This window comes from Halichoerus grypus, chromosome 6 (assembly GCF_964656455.1).
Source record: "Halichoerus grypus chromosome 6, mHalGry1.hap1.1, whole genome shotgun sequence".
In the NCBI taxonomy this organism is placed as follows: Eukaryota; Metazoa; Chordata; class Mammalia; order Carnivora; family Phocidae; genus Halichoerus; species Halichoerus grypus.
Window position 1 is genome coordinate 14,613,279 of NC_135717.1, and position 18,206 is coordinate 14,631,484.

At 40.8% G+C, this 18,206-nt stretch overlaps 1 protein-coding gene across 3 annotated transcripts in view; it reads right to left on the bottom strand.

The window, feature by feature from the left end:
* The window catches only part of LOC118520033 (S-adenosyl-L-methionine-dependent tRNA 4-demethylwyosine synthase TYW1), a 200,405-nt gene that overhangs the window by 14,035 nt on the left and 168,164 nt on the right, over positions 1–18,206 (bottom strand). For 2 of the 3 annotated variants that reach the window (XM_078074515.1, XM_078074514.1), the window contains exon 15: positions 10,870–11,037. The exons of the other annotated variant lie outside the window; for it this stretch is intronic. In XM_078074515.1, coding sequence (XP_077930641.1) covers positions 10,870–11,037 — 168 coding nt within the window. The remainder of the gene's footprint in view (positions 1–10,869; positions 11,038–18,206) is intronic. 3 annotated transcript variants of the gene reach the window in all.

Below are 18,206 nucleotides of genomic sequence, written 5' to 3' on the forward strand. Positions count from 1 at the left end.
CAAAATATTAGCAAGTCAAATCCAACAATGTACTAAAAATATTAAACACCATGACCAAGTGGGATTTATTCCAGGTATGGCAAGGCTGGTTCAACATCTGAAAGTCAGTTAGTGTAACACATCATATCAACAGGCTAAAGAAGAAAAATATGATCATATCAACAACTGCAGAAAAGGTATGTAACAAAAATCCGAATTGATTTATGATTAAAAACTCTCAGCAAACTAGAAATAGAGGGAAATGTCCTCACCCTGATACACATCTACCAAAACCCTACAGTGAACATCATACTTAATGGTGACAAACCAGTTGCTTTCCCACAAAATCAGAATCAAAGCAAGAGTGTCCCCTTTTACCATTTCTAATCAACATCATACTTGAAGTCCTAGCTAACACAATAAGACAGGAAATGGAAATAAAAGATACACAGATTGGGAAGAGAGGCATAGATAACATGATTAATTGATGTAGAAAAATCCAAAGAATCAACAATAACAAAATACCCTCTGGAACTAATAAGTGATTACAGCACGGGTGTAAAATATGAGGTAATATTTTGAGAAATATTAGCTAATTGCTTTCTCATATACCAGCAATGAACAACTGGAATTTGAAATTAAAAACACAGTACCATTTACATTAACCTCAAAAAAATGAAACACTTATGTGTAAATCTAACAAAACATGTATAGGATCTATATGCAGGAAAAAAAGTGAAAAAAGTTTGGAAGATCTAAATAAGAGGTATTTCATGTTCATGGATTAGAAGACTGAACATTGTTAAGATGTCAATTTTTCCTAGCTTGATCTGTAGATTCAACTCGATCTCAAACAAAATCCTAGCAAGCTAGTTCATAGGTATTAAAAAACTGATTCTAAAGTTTAGATGAAAAGGCAAACAACCTAGAATAGCCAACCCAACAGCCAAGAAGATGAACAAGTTGGAGAACTGATACCACCCAATTTCAAGACTTGCAATAAAACTAACAGAAGTCAAGATTGCATAGTATTGGTGAAAGAACAGACACACAGATCAATGGAACAATACAAAGGCCAGAAAGAGACCCACACAAATACAGTCTACTGATCTTTGAAAATGGAGCACAGGCAATGTAATGGAGGAAGAACAGTCTTTCCAACAAATGGTACTTCAACAACTTGACATCCACATGCAAAAACAAAACAAAACAAAGAAAACCCCAAAAAATCTCAATATAAATCTTACAGCTTTCAAGACAGATCTTAGACCTAAACATATAAAACTATAAAACTTCTAGAAGGTAACATAGGATAAAACCTAGGTGACCTTGAGTTTAGAAACCTGGCATCATCCATGAAAGAAAAAGTTGATAAGCCAGATTTTATTAAAAATGTTTGCTCTGAGAAAGGTAGTTAAGAGAATGAAGAGTCAAATCACAGACTGGAAGAAAATATTTGCAAAACACATCTGATAAATGGCATGTATCCAAAATATATAAAGAAGACTTAAAACTCAACAATGAGAAAATAACAAACCCACTTAAAATAAGCAAAAGATCTGAACAGACACCTCACTGCAGAAAATGTACAGGCGGCAAATAAGCATATGAAAAGATGTTCATTCATCTTTTCATGACATTATGTACTTTCCAAAACCTATTCAACTTTATAGTACAAATACTGAACTTTAAAATATGAAAATTTAAAAAAAATCATTTAGGAGGTCAGGGGATCCCAGGAAGAGGTGCGGACTGTGTGTGAGAATCTAACTATGTTATGAATATATGAAATAACTTTACTGAAGGGGAGGAAGAGGAAAAGGTGCTGAGCTAAGTAATTCTGGAAATGAGTGGAGCTTCTAAGACTACTAAAGGCAAAAGGACCTACACATAAGCAAAAGAGGTTAAACTTTTAACTAGGGTTAAAAGTTCTGATACTGCTATACTTGTATATTGGAACTGAACGATTAAGTAAATAGACGGCTGATATAAAGGAGCTAGGTTTCTCACTGTTAGAGGGGGAATTTACAAATAAGCAGGAAGAGGAGCCTAGAGTGAGTCATGCTGGCAATGGATTAGAGTTTGAGACATTAATATGTTTAGCTTAATATAGATACAAATGGATACACGTAGAAATATTTACAGCCATGTGTATATGCAAAGGCATGAATATACACACAATTTCTTTGCTCTGTCATATACCTTTTAGAGGGCGTAAAAGAAGAAACAACACCCTAGCAGCAACAAGCGCACCTTCACCCAGATCTTGATTTCTAACACCATTCTTCAATAAAGGAACCAGGGCTCCTGACAGAAATAACTGATTCTAGGACTGGAGCAGAAAATATACAAGATGAGCCTGGAGCATCTTGTAGAGCCAGAAAGTAAAGAAGTGCTCAAAAACAAAAACAAATAAAGCCCTGAACATTGATGTCAAAGGAGCACAAGAGCCAACCAGAAGAGATCCTAGTGGCTAGAGCTAGAATAATTTGAGCAACAAAAGAAATAAAGTAGAATTGGGTTATAACCCAAAGTATAAAATAAATACCATAAGTCCATACTGTTATAAAAAATGGCTGAATAAATTAAAAACTGGGGAAAAGACATAAACCTATTGATGTATATATCTCACCCTCAAGGATGTGGAACATAACTCTCACTCCTTACAAATGGGCTGCAGACAGTGATGTCTTTCCAAAGAATAAATGTACAGAAAGGGGAGGGGAAGAGTATATTTTACAGTGGAGACACCTGAGAAACACCAGCTCAATTTGCTGACCAAGGTCAACATCACTAGTTGTAAATCATGTTGGCAGTATGCATCCCCGATACAATATGATGAAAATGGCACTTTACCTCTGTGGTCTTCCTCCTAAAAACCCACAACCCAAGTCTTAGGAGAAAAACACTGGACACATTTCAGTAGTGGTGCAGGCTATAAAATACTTCATGAGTACTCCTCAAAGCTGTCAAAGTTATCAAAAACAAAGAAAGTCTGAGAAACTGCCGTAGCCAAGAGGAGCCTAAAGGGACATGACAATTAAATATAATGTGTCCTCCTGGATGGAACAGAACAGAAAAAGGACATTAGGTAAAACCTAAGAAAATCTAAACTATGGGCTTTGGCTAAAAATGCAGCAATATTGGTTCATTAGCTGTAACACAGGTATATACCAATGTAAGATGTTAATAACAAGGCAAATCTAGAGTATAGAGAAATTCTTTGCACTATTCTTCTCGACTTTTCCATAAATCCCAAACTGTATGTACTAAGACATAAAATTTATTTTTTTAAGTAAGCAATTAAGTTTGAAAACAATGCTTTGTGGATTTGCAAGCCGTACATTATCACCTACTGCTTGGTTTCCACTGGCAGTGATCCACTTGAATAGGATGTCACCAATATGCAGAGAGGAAGGACTTCACTGTTTCTAATCTAAAATTCTCAAAGTGTATTGTATTCATCATGGTCTTATTAGCTTGCAGACTGACAGATCCAAGGTTACATTTGAGCTGCTAATGGAAAACACAGCAGAAGGGTGGCTGTGTCTTCTTATGCCGGCCTCCCTTCCAGAGCACACAGACCGGCCCACCCTCCCCCTGTAGACAGTCTCCTGTGGGCATCTGTACTTACCTCTTTGTCCCTCTAGCTCAAACTTGGAACTAAAATATGCTGACTTACTTGAGTCTGCTTCGTCTTTCCTTTGTTCAAAGTCAAAGAAACTCATTGAACGTTCTACTCCCACCCACTAAAGAAACTCCCTCTTATCAAGAGCAGAAACTCCTTTTTTAGAGTCTAAACATCACTTCTAAATGACAAAACTGTTGTAAAAAAAATAATCATCCATTAAAAAAATATTCCACTAACAATTAAGAAATGCTTTGCATGTGATATAACATATGGCAATAACAAGATCACTGTAAATGATGCAAAAAATGACCACGGAGTATTCTGGGGATGGACAGAGTAATACAGATTATAATGGATTCTCCAGAGGTTGTTCCATGTTGTGAAAATCTTACTAATTTAATGCAGAATCTTTAAAGGTCATCTAAATGTAAATATTTAACCAACGCTTGAAATCTCTAGAATATTTTTTTCTTTTAAAGAATTCACCTTACACTTTGGGCTACATGGTATCCTAGATCAGAGAATTTAAAATTTTTCAAGTGGACAAAGAAAGAAATGCCACAATGGAAGGATATTCAGTGCTGCACTTTATGGCAATGTTATTATTTCTGCTAGCCAACTTTACTAGAATCAGAAAAGTACAGTACAGTAGACGGGAGAGACTTTCAAAAAGCATGGATCGGCATCAGATTCCTGCTGCAGGAAAACAGAGAGGAAATGGTGAATAGGAAAACAACTGTATTTAACAACTAGCAGGTCACTGATGACCTATAAAATAGCAAACTCAGTAGAATAAATATTTATTGAATAAATGAAAGAATGAATGAATGAATGAACAAATAAGGAAGAAGGGAAATACATATCAAAATTAGCAAGTACAATGGAACAATGTCTCTGCTTTCTGAAGGCAAGACAGTGAAGAAGGAAAGGAGAGGACCGTGAAGAGGCTGTCAGTTCACTAAACAAACTCTAAGAATCTACTGTGTCCCCGGGACTCTAGCAAGTGCTGGGGATGACATCCTTGTGTTCCAGGAACCCACAGCTCCTTAAAGAAGGCAGCCTTATCTATGCACATATAGATCTGAGAAAAGTAGCCCCCAAGAAGATTTGTTTTACAGTTTTAAGGAGCAGAAATTCAGCAGATGAACTGGGGTGGGGCAGGGTGGTGAGTACATTTCTGGCAGAAGAGGTTATCTTGGGCAAAGGAGGAGGAAAAAAGCAACATGGCGGTACCTTGTAAAGGCCCAGAGAGGGGGCCTGTAACAAGGCCAAAAAGGCCCCGATTGTGAAAGCCATTAAGAATCAAATAAAATATCTAGGTTTTTCTTTTACGTTCATTGCAAAATGTCCTGTTTCAAAAATATAGCAGAGAAACAATAAGCTTGGAATTGGCAGTATAAACAATGAGGTTGTTAAATAGTCAATACCTACTCTGATATTTATGAACTGAATGATTTGTTTTATGGATTCTTCTAGTCTTTAGGTTTTGTTTTGTATTTTTCTATTTCTTTCCTTTGTTATAGCTCTGTTTTTTTGTAACCTTAAAAAGGCATCCATGGGAAAAAAAAACCAAAACAAAACAAAACAAAAGGCATCCATCGGTAAACTGCTGGCCTACTTATTAAATGGGATCTGAAAGGTTCTGATTAGGATCAGGCAAGGATGTTTTCATGTAAGTTTCAGGAAAACCTTTCCAGTAACATTGCAGGGGCAGCCTTGTAACCATACTGGGTGACACTTCTAACATAAATACAGAAAATCAATTTACATGGAAATAATCTGCTAAATAATCTACTAATAAACGGTGTACCAAGTTGACTGGCATTAATGTTCACTGAGGAGATACCAAACCAAAAACTATAAATGTCAAAACCGTGGTCACAGACTTCTGTTTCTGGACAAGATGGAGTGTACACACTTCTTCTTATTTCTCCCACTATACAGCTAAAATCCCTGGATATGAGGGCGCCTGGGTGGCTCAGTTGGTTAAGCGACTGCCTTCGGCTCAGGTCATGATCCTGGAGTCCCTGGATCGAGTCCCGCATCGGGCTCCCTGCTCGGCGAGGAGCCTGCTTCTCCCTCTAACCCTCCCCCCTCTCATGTACTCTCTCTCTCTCTCATTCTCGCTCTCTCAAATAAATAAATAAATCTTTAAAAAAAAAAATAAAAAATAAAATAAAATAAAATAAAATAAAATAAAATCCCTGGATATGACATATAAAACAAACATAAAACTTTAAAGGTAGATATAAGAAGGCACACTGGCTAGGGACCTCGAGACCTGAGGAACAACAGTGGTGCATTCCCTGGGTTTTATTTTTGGCTCTTATATCCTGCACTGGGTGCTGGAGCCCAGAAGCCTGGCTGAAGCCTGCAATCCAGAAATACCAAAGGGCACCAACAGTAAAAAACATCTTAGAGCCCCATGAAAAACCTGCTTTTCTTAGCCAAAGGACCAGGAAAAGGGCAGCCTAGCTAGCAGGACAGAAAACCTTTTGGCAATAACCAACCTAGGCCATGAGAAAAATGCCCGATTCTCATCCCAGGTCAGTCAGCACCTAGGGGGGATCCTAGACTTTCACATTCGCCCAGCCATATTGAGCTGTACCCTCCCTCCTCGCTGCTGGGGAGCTCTCAAGAAGGTGGAGCGGAGCATCGGGCCATCCCAACCCCCCTCTGTCGTCTCAGGAGCATTGACCTCCACCTGGCCCTAGCAAGGTGCCTCTCCCCACCCACGCTACAGTGGGGACAGAGGAAGCTTAGCAGAGAGCCAAGACTTCCACCACTGCCTAAGGGCAACGAGGCCCCCACATCCATCCCATACTGTCACTGGGGAGCAGCAGGAAGGTGATCCTCCCTTCCTAGTCAGAGTGGTATCAGAGGTTGCTGAGGGGAGAGCCTGAACTTCCACCCCCAAATTAGCCATACCGAGGCACTCCTCCCCCCACAGGTCAATGGCGGCTGAGCGGGGAGCCTGAACTTCGACATCTACTTGGCAGTATGGACGTGACACCAGCCCATGACTCACCCAGGATGAAAGAGAGTGGCCTGCACTGGATATCTGACCAAGTCCACCACTCTCCTCTCTCTCCCTTCGCACCCTTTGTTTCAGACCCTCATCACTTCACCCTCAGACTGTTGGACTCTTACAACAGTTTTTAACTGGTTTCTCTGTCTTTTAGTCTTGCAGTTCATCCCCTGTAATGTTGCTAGAGAAATTTTTCTGAACCTCAAATCTGATTGTGTCACTCCCCTACTTAAAACCCTTCAGTGCCTGCCCATGCTGTACAGGAAAAGGCACAACTAGGACGCCATTTAATACCATCAGTGCTCTTGCCACTGACCAATCACCCCCCTTCCTTCCCCTTCAACCATTCTTTTGACCTCCAGCCATACTGAACTACTTGTCGTTCTCCTAACAGGCTAGACCTCTGCCCTTCTCCAAGGACCTTTCCTTGTATGGTTTTCTGCTTTAATGTCCTTCCTAGCTGGACTGTCACTGGACATCCTGTCAAACAGCAACTCCTCTGTGAAGCCTCTCCTGATGGTACCATATCATCCTAAGTACGCCCCTCTGGGCTCTACTCTAATCTTCCATCATTGCTCTGATAAAACTTTGGGGGCATTTGTTTTGATAGTTGCCCTTTTTTTCTGTTAGACCATTCTTGAAGGCAGGGACCATTTGCTTAACTCATCTTTGTATTCTTAGTACCCAGCAGAGTGCCTGACGCATCTTGGGTGCTCAACAAACATTAGATAATGAGGTTCATCTCAGACTCTCTCCTCATGCTGGCTTGTACCTGGTAGCTATGCCTGTTATTACATTTATCACATCAAATTTCACTTATTTGTTTGGCCCTTTCTGAGAACTCCCTGTGGATATGGGCAGAACCAAAAAAGAAACCAGAAGGATGAAAATGGCAGATTATCTGAAAAGGAGCAACAAACCAGTAGCTGACTTTTTATCAATGGAATGTAAAAGACAAGAGAATATCTTTATTGTGTTGAAAGGCAACAAATGTCAACCTAGAATTTTATCCCCAGCCAAAATATACATTTCCAGACAAACAAGAACAGAATTTTCTATCAGCAGACTCCCACTAAAGTATATTGTAAACAGTGTTTTCTGGGCAGAAGGAAAACAATTCCATATGGGGGATCAAAAAATGCAGAAAGGAACAGAGTGCACACAGTGTTAAAAAAAAAAAAAAAAAGATTTACATGCATCTTTAAGATTTTATTTATTTATTTGACAGTGAGAGACACACAGCGAGAGAGGGAACACAAGCAGGGGGAGTGGGAGAGGGAGAAGCAGGCTCCCCACTGAGCAGGGAGCCCGATGCAGGGCTCGATCCCAGGACCCTGGGATCATGACCTGAGCCGAAGGCAGATGCTTAACGACTGAGCCACCCAGGCGCCCCAAGATGCATGTAAATCTAAAGGAATCCTGAGTATATAAGGCAGTTAACAATATTCTCCTTATACACATTTATCATTAATGGACACAACAGTAACAGCAGGTGAGCTGGGAAGGGAAAAATGGAGGTTGATAAGGTGTTCTCAGGTCCTTGCACTGTAGTTAGAGCATAAAAGTATTCATTACCATTAGACTTTGATTAGTCGAGGATGCATAGAGTCATTCCTACTGCAACCACTAAAAGAACAGAAAAGAGTATATAATTCCCAACCTAATTAAAGGAAAAGACCTATTGTGGCTGAGAAAATAAAGAAAGTGCAGAGGGAGAGGAGAGAAGAGCAGTTTAAGAGCTGGAGAGGTAGACAGCCTGATCATGCTGGGTCCTAGAGTCATATTAAGGATTTTGATTTTTATGTTAAAAGCAAAGGGAGGTCACTGAAGCATCTGAGCAATAGAGATCAATATTCTATACAGATTTCTTTGGCTACGATGTGAAGAACAGTCTCAATGGAGGAGGAGAGAACTTTACCACCATGGTCAGGATTATTTTCAGAGCACTGCCTCTTCAATCAAATAATGTTTTTTTTTTTGTTTTAAAGATTTTATTCATTTATTTGACAGAGAGAGAGCACAAGCAGGCAGAGTGGTAGTGGCTGCTCCCCTGGGGTGTCCTCGGTAGTCGGGGCAGCGCCTGGCTGTGGGTTCCCTACCCGCATGGCGGCCCGGGGGCTGTCGGAGCGGAGCCGGCGCCGTGCAGAGGTCGCCCCACGCAGAGCGGGCCGTGAGGGCCGCCGCCGCGGACACAGGGACCTGGGTGTGGCCGGCAGGAGAAGGAGAAGCAGGCTCCCTACTGAGCAGGGAGCCCGATGCGGGGCTCGATCCCAGCACCCTGGGATCATGACCTGAGCCGAAGGCAGACGCTTAACGACTGAGCCACCCAGGCACCCCTCAAATAATGTTTTTTTAAAGGCACTACCTTACCTAAGATAACAGTGAATGAAAAACTAGAAAATAAAATTCAGGTTTTTTGGCTTTAATTTTTAAGATTTGCTTCGTAAGTTAATTAGCTGTGTAGCTACTTTAATTAACATTTCAAATACCAGGTGGTCTTTGTTTCTCTGTTCCTTGATGTCCCTTGATGTCCCAGAACATATTCTTCTGTCTAAATATTTAAGTCTGACAGACCATAGGTCACCTACACACAATCTCACTGCAACCAAAGCATGAGAGCCTTTTAACCGGGTGTTTGTTGAGACCAGAGGATGTGAAATTTTAACTGAGCAAATCTCGTATTATTAAATGTCGTTAACCTGAGAAGCTGTTCAGGAAGCCATTTAAGGTTTTTGGGGAGGATAAATGTTCTTTCATGTTCAAATTAAGCCTGACTTTACTTGCATAAAAAGCACTTCTATAAGAAGAGGTACTCCAATCTTGACCTTTATTATCTTTTTGGTGTTAATTTATCTTTATTGTGATATAATTCACATGCCATAAAATTCAGCCTTTTAAAGTGTACAATTCAGTGATTTTTGGTATAGTCACAGAGATGGACAACCGACACCACTCGATAATTCTAGAATATTTCCATCACCCCCAAAGAAAACCTGTGCCTGTTAGCGGTCACTTCCCAGCCTGCTCTTCTCCAGTCTCTGGCAACCACCAATCTACTTTCTGTCTCTACGGATTTACCTGGTCTGGACATCTCATGTAAACGGAATCATACAATATGTGCCCTTTTGTGTCTGTTTTTTTTCACCTAGAATAATGTTTTCAGGGTTCATCCATGTTTACTTTTTTAAAAAAAAGTATTTGTTAATGGAGAACTTGAACAGAAAACCAGGCAGAGTAGTCTAACAAACCTCACTGTGCTTTCATCTAGTCTCAACAACAGTCATCCTATCTGATGTGAAATGCTGGGGTCCAGGAGCCAAGAGCAAGAAACGATTCTCAAGGTATCTTCGGTGCAAAAAGGGTGGTTTTATTAAAGCACAGGGACAGGACCTGTGGGCAGAAAGAGCTACACTGGGGTTGTGAGGAGTGACTGACTATATATTTTCAAGTTGGGAGGAGGTTAGGGACAGCATAAGTCTCTAAGGAACTTGGAAGCAAGGTTTCCAGGACCTTGAGGGGCTAGCTGTTGTTAGGATAATGTCATTTACTACTGTCTAGTAAGACCCCAGTCATGAGACCCTTCAGCTGTGTATCAGGGAGCCGTATGTTTGGAGGATGATCACTAACTTATATCTTGGGGTGGAGGGGTAGAGAAAAAGGAAGTTTCCAAAGGGATTTTCGATGTTTTTTGTTTTTTAAAAAAGATTTTATTTACTTGACAGTGAGAGAGGGAACACGAGCAGGGGGAGTGGGAGAGGGAGAGGCAGGCTTCCCACTGAGCAGGGAGCCCGACGTGGGGCTCAATCCCAGGACCCTGGGATCACGACCTGAGCCAAAGGCAGACACCTAACGACTGAGCCACCCGGGCACCCCAGGATTTTCGATGTTAAAGAAGACTTACAGGATCCTGGCGGTCGCGCTAATGTCAAGCTAAGGCTGCCTTTTGCCTTTAGCAAAGTATTAACATTGAGGCAGCTGAGTTCCTGGAGGAAGGTCACCCTGCCTGTCCCAAGTACTTGTCAATGGGCTGTAAGTTGTAAGGAAGTTTAATTTTTTTTCTATATTTCTTTGGACTTTGTTCTGCACATCATTACCCACACACCCACTGAGGGCTTCCTTAAGTCTGTTTCAGGAAAGGTAGCAAACAAGCAGATACCCACTATAATAAAGGGAGGAGAAACTAAAGAGGAGAAGGAGCAGATAGAAGAATGCATAGTTGAGCTCTTCTTACCCTTTTGTGAGCTATCAGGAGGCAGTTGGAATGTTCATGTTCACAAGCAATTTCATAGTCGGGGATCAGATCCACCAAGTCACGGACAAAGTGTATCACCTCCTCGTGCCAGGGCACATTGGCCATGGTGAGACTGCTTGCTGAACTCTCCCCACAGTAGGTGACACCCTGGGGAAGCATTACAACAGTTACAGATAATTACAGACCTATTTAAATGTCATCGAACAAGAGTGTCAAAGCCAGAAAGGCTTCTAGAGATAATCTACCCAACCCCAACCCACCCAATCCAATCCAATCCAATCCAATCCAATCCAATGCAAAGGTGAAGAAAGTAATAGTGCATTAGAGATGATAAAATCTGCTTAGGAGCTCACACAAGTAGGCAGGAGCTCCCAGGCCAGTGCCCTCCCCACCCTGCGACTGCAGTGCTCAGGTACCCTTGCTTCATGCTCATGCGGTCACAATCTATGCTAGGGCAGAGCACTGTATTTGAACCAATAACGTATCTTTTCATTCAGATTCCTTTGTGCACTATAATAGATTAATTCTCCAGGAATTATAATCTCCTGGACCACTAATGGAGGCATGGTTGACACCCACAAAAATTCAGTGAACAACTTATTCACTGGGAAAATAAATGAGCTCCCATTTTCCAGTACAGCTGAGGTTTGATAAGATTGGTAAGGTTTTCCTGTAAAGGGCCAGCTAGGGATCCCTTTGAAATTATTCTTTAAGGAGATCACTTGGTAATGCATTTTGTAAATGGATACGTATAAACAGATTCACGCCAAACAGGAAATACATTTGTGGCTATAAATACATCCCTTTCACACACTTACATGTATAAGCATGTGTCTCACCTCTCCAGAAATTCCTGAAGCTTCTAAGTCTTTTGAACTCTCCCTGACGGCCCAGGCATATAGGACCCCAAAGTTTCATAATTAAGTTCTCTCTTTGGTAAGTTACATAATGATGCATTTACCAATAATAAGGAATATCTTAACTTTGTAGGCTCTTTAAATACTCCAGGATCAAACTTTCTTGACAAGTGTTTTGAATATTCTAGATATGCTACTACTAAGGAGGGAATAACTGAAATAAAAAGACATCCACTCACACTCTCTTTCACACACACATGGATGTGGACGCATATGCGCGCGCGCGCGCACACACACACACACACACACACACACACACACACACACAGATTGGAGAGGGTAGGGTGCCACTTTATGAAAAACCCACAGATGAGCACTGTAGAGTGACCGTGACCCTGCAGATGGTGGAGCTAGGAGTTGGCCGAAGACTCAGATGAGCTCTGCAAAACGCTCGACTCCAGATGGCTGTTCAAAAAGATTACTGGTATGCTAAACCAAGATGACCTTTGCTGAACACAAACTAGAAGCGACCCAGCTTAGTTGTAATAAACAAGAGCATCTTCCCTATCAGCCCGATGATTTACAGAATTCATTAAACTGAGCTTGAGATTTAGGTGAATTTAAAAAAGCAAATAATATAACAGTTTTAAAAATCTTTAGGTATGGCTGAAAAATTGTGCTAAATTTCCCCAAATGTATACAAAACACAAAAATGATTTATTGGTAGGTCAAATTAGTTATAAAAATGAACTTTATTTCAATTTAAATGCTGTTTATGATATGTGAATTATATGAACAAGCATGTACACAGTAGCTAATACAAAGGAATTTACTGTTCATATTTTAAAAGTTCCTTGAAACAGAGGTTTGAGATGAGCACTTACATTTACAACAAGGGCTTTGGAAAATATTTTAATATTTCCTACTCAGCAATAATAAATCATGAGACATTAAGCACAGACTTGCTTTGGAAAGGCAATGAGAGAATGAATGCCACAGCTATATTATTATGCCTTCATGTGACACTTTCCCATTCGTTCACATAATGCTTCATACTTAGCCAAATTCTTTTACATAAAAGTTCTCATTTCAGCCAGACCAAATCCTCTGGGGTAGGCAGTGCAAGCAACTTTCTGGGCCAACCACAGAGCCCAGTGTTCTCTGTGACAGAAGTGGTCTGGGCAGAAATCTGTGTCAGTGAATTAGTCTATGGAGAGTCACCTTTGGGAAGCCCGAGCCCTCCCTCAGTCAGGCTCCTAATGCCCCCTCCTCTGGTGCTCCCTTCTCTTCTCTGGCTACTTCACTCCATCCTACACTCCTACACATCCTACACATCCTAACCGATGACTTGCCCTGATTTTATTCCTGATCACGCTACCTAAATTGTCTAAAAAGGCTTCATTTTCTGTATCACAGCTGTCTGCTACCTTCTCATCCTACCACCACCCTGCCCCCACCCCCTCTATCACCAGCACCAACTTTTCCCCTCATGATTTTGAAAAAAGAATGAACTCAAGAAAACAGATGGGTACCATGTGGCAATTGAAAAGCACTCACTTCAGAATCTATAGATTGAGGAGTGACAAGCAGACCCAAAGAAAGTTCCTGAAGAACAGGACAACTTATGCATCTCTGGGTTTGCAGTGAAAAGCATAACCCACACCATGACATTGGTGCCTTTCAGATGGATCGCTCTGTTCTAGGACATGGAGGCCATAAGGTCTTTCACTGGCTGCTTGGACAGTTTGCCTGGGGATTCAAGGTCTGTAGGAAGAGCAGTATTTTGTCAGTCTGACTATTTGGTATTTTAATTAAACCGACTGGGTGTCAAAAGACCCCTGATATTGTTTTTGTCTCCTATAGTCTGATGAGAAATGTTGTCTTCATGACTTTTTGCACAATATACCCAAAACATGACACTCTATCCTAAAAATGTTTGAATAGCTCTTCCCACAAAAAAAAACAGCCCAAGCGTCTCAGCATGGCGCGAGGCTTTCCTACGGAACTGCCCCATTCAGCATCCAGTTTTTACCTGGCTAAATCTTCCACCATGTCTTTGATCTCTGTTCAGGAACCCCTCCTCCATCTGAACCCATCTCATCATATCCTGTATATAGCTTTTACCAGATAACTGGTATAACTCTGTCTAAATTCTGAGCTTATAGAGGGAAGGGCTGCCCGTGTTTTTCTCTGTACCCCCAACCAATCTATGCTGAATGATCTAAAGATCAAGTCATATATTCTTCTACATGTCATTAAACTCCAGAACCCTCTTGTGATCTAACATAAAATTTCATTCACATTATTCAGGATTTTTCTGCTCTTTAATGATCAGTTATGAAGCAAGCTGGGGACCGCTATGTGAATAACTGGTAATATTCTTTACCTTTGTGCAAAGAAAGGGAGCGAGGTCAGGCTAAGACATTTGTTTTACAAAATGCACTCTGCAAGGAATGAGCTCTGTAGACAGTTATGGTGCCAAAATCGTAAAGGAGGTTTAAATCATCTGACAACAAATTATTACCGAGCACTTACTATTCTCAAGGTGCAGTGCAAGGGAGAGAATATAAAGACAGTATTTCATTTACAAATGGATTGTGCTATGAAAGTTTCTCAATACAGCAGATGTTTATAACATGAAACACATTTTCACAAACAAGCAAGCAAATAATGATCACTAAGATTCTTGGGCTAGCAAATAAAGGCCTATTTAAGTCTAACGAAGCTAAAATATATGTTCATTTACAGGGAATAAAACAGAAAAATGTTTTATAAGACTAGCAATGAAAGAAAAGAGGGAACCAATATAATAAAGAAATAGCTTCTACTGATTTAAATACATGTGCTTAATGAAAAGTGATCTAAATATTTACTGAATCCAGGCATATATTATCCCACTGAATTCTCAAAACAAACCTATTAAAGTGATACTATTATTCTAATTTTAATATGAGGAAATTTAGGCTCAAAGAGGATCAGTAACCTGGCCCAGGCTACATCAGTACTTTTTAGGAATGTATCAAAGCTGTGCTCCTCCCCATTCCCCGCAAGACTCCAGTGTGTGCAGACTAGGAGAGACCCTTGTGCATGCACGCACGCTCACACACACCTGGAAAAGACAAGAGACATGAACAAGTAATGTGTTTGCTTCTGCAGGGAGCCCCAGGCCTATCACCAGCCTAGGGTCAATTTGTATTATCAATCTCACATCTTCAGGGCATTTATGTGACCCTGAGGTACTATTAAAATTTTAATGCCATGCCCTAGTGAGGGTCAGACCCTGGGAGACTTCTTTTTTTAATCAAGAGCACAGGTGAAGGACAAGCTTCCAAGTACCATTCTATGTCAGTGGGTAAATTTTACCCTAATTTGTGCTTTCACTGGAAGTGAAAGGGCCTAGCGTTTGGTGCTTTAAACCCAAGCCCTATCTCCACCAGAGCTACGAAGTACCACCAGGGTGGTCTCTCTTCTTCAAGCCCCGGAGGAACTCCCGTACAGACCTGACAGATGGCTATGCTTTCAAAAGTAGGTTTATTTTAACACAGTTACTTCTAAATGTTTGTTTTTGGAGGAATCTGAGGTTACTTAGCCTACCATATTGCTAGCTCTCATCAAATGTTTTTCAGAGAGGGCTTGTTATCACTATTTTTAAAACTCCTCCATTTTAGAAAATTTTTCACTTTAATTAATAAGACAACAACAATAATGAAAATGCTTTTTCAGACCTTAAGCAGTTTAACTCTATTGAACAGGAAAGCCTGCCTTCTCCTTTACTGATTTCATTTCAAACACTGGGATTACAAAAGTAATGGACGCTCACTGTAATAATTCGCAGAGCACGGAAATGTGAAAAATAAAATTCCTAAGCCTCTCCCTGTCCTTCTTCTACATACAACACTGTGAACAGTCTTATATCCTTCCATACTTTTCTTATATCAATATATCCAAATGTATATGGTTAAAAATATAATCAATAAATATTCTAGAACTTGTTTTGCTTCCTAAGTATACTATATTCTGCAAACATCCCTTTTGCTACTTCAGCTTAAAAGGAAGATACTTCATTAACCTGCAGGACAAATCAGGGCTGAATTTAACAAAGCATGTGATCCAGTCCTCAATGGCTCAGGTACGGATAAGGCAGGCCGTTTCTCCCTCAGGCCTTCTACAAGAGACGAGCTGATCGCCACCACGCTTTCCCCTGATACAACTGTTATGTGTTAGGTTATATTTTACCATTCACGTAAGAAACTAAAATTGAGATTAGATTACGTATTTCTCTAAAAATTTTTAAAGAAGATCTCTCCAAGTGACTCACTTTACTTCTGTAGACTTTGCCTTGTTTAGTAAGACCATCCATTTCCCAAACAACATATCCCTATCAAACGTTGTATCTCTGGTGCTTTGATGAGGCCTGGCACATGGAGAGAGCTGAAAAATATCTGTTGGATGCAAGGGTAAAATAGTAAAATGGAACTCTAGTTTGAAAGAGGCTATGTTATTACAACATCTCAGCTGCAGACAGAAGTTACGTTAGTAGTCTGTCAAACTAAAAAATACCCATCAGAGAATTACATGGTTTACAAAGTAGTCATCTTTCTTTTAAAAATAATACCAGATGATTCTTTTCTGTAAACAAGGAAGGAAGGAAAGGAGGGAGGGAGAAAAAAGGTGACCGTGTGATCCAGCCAATTTGCTTTATAATAGAAGTTTTACTGCAACATTGTTGGAGGCAGCATTCTTTAATAGCTAAATCACACATTAAAACACCATTAATCCCTGATGTTGGCAAGGTTTTCTTAAGCTGACACATACACTGCAGATGCAGTTTGCATCTTTGCATCATTAGAGCTCTTGCCAAGAGTGGCCTTTTTAAAATTAAGAGCAGTTTCAAAAGAAAAGAGTATCTTTGACCTGACTAGAGATGGAATGCTGCACACTCAGACAGCAACATTTCATCTCTTCCCACCTCCCTGGCCCTCCAGAGTACAGTACCACAGAAAGCGGGACTTACTAAAAGACAGCTGTGAAACTGAATATCCCCTGAAATGACACGGAGTACAACCGCTTCATACACATACACTGAAGAGTGGAGCTTTCGGAGACCGGGCGAATTTTCCAGTCACTTTTTCTCATTGTGTGGATTCTTAGTTGTCCAAAAAAACCATCTGCCTCGTAACACTCCACAGCTTTAACCACCATGGCATGCTGATGACTTCCAAATTATTACGGCCAGCCCTGTCTTATCCCCAGAACTCCAGGCTTATATAAACTATGGCCTATTTGGACCTGGACCTGTACACTGAAAAGATCTCTCAAATGATTGAGGCCAACAGAGAACTCGTGAAATGACCCCCAACTTGCCGCCCCCCTCCACTGGTCTTTACCGCCTCAGTAAATTGTTCCGCATCCACACGATCGCTTCAGCCAAAAACCCAGGTGGTATTCTTGATTCTGTTTGTTCTTTCACTCCCTGCATCTCAACTGGCAACAAGGTCTGTTGGTTCTACTTCCAAAATTTATCCCCAGTGCACCCACTCCTCTCCAACTACATCGCCAATGACCTTCCCCAAGCCACCACATCTCTTGCTTTATAACTGGTCTACCTACTCCTACTCTGAATCTCTGTAACCCGCTCATGACAGCAGCAGGGTGATCTTCTAAAATCACAAATCAGATCACATCACACGCCAGCTTAAAACCTTTGCCCAGTACACCTACTATTCAAAAAGTTTACCATTAAACTTAGTATAAAACCCAGTTCTTTTCTTGCTTGAAAGTTCTAACAGAATTTGGCCCCATTCCACCTCTGTGATTCACCTTGTGTCTCTGCCAACTCCAGCTGTCCCACTGAGATCACATGAGACCTCTGAATGCTACCTGTGCCATCCGCCCAGAGTGCTCTGACCCCAAGCCTCTGTGGACCGCATTGCTTCTTACTATTTAGGAATCAGTTGTAAAAAAGTCATCTCCTCAGGAAAGCCCTCCTTATGAAATCTAAAACAGCCAATCACAATATCTACCAAAATAATATCTGCCCTTTGGCACATCAATCCATTTACAGGAATCCATCCCAAAGAAACACTGGCAAAAACAGGCCAGAGACAACCAGACATGACTGCCTCCTGCTGTAAGTATACAATACCACCAACCAATCTTGAAATGCAAACACACACACACACACACACACACACACACACACACACACACACCCCTGATCAATCTTCTCTTGATCTTACTTCCAATCTATAGGAAATACAGGGGGCACAGGAACGTGCAATCAGCAAAATCTACAATAAAGACACAGGGAACTAGCCAGGATAAATGATCCATTTTCTTCAACAAAAATTATTGGTGTGGGAGGTGGGACCGAGGAGAGAGAACACACTGAAGAGGAACTAACAAACTAAAAGAAATTGAAGAGAGAAATAATCCAATTTCAGTCAATGACCCTTATTT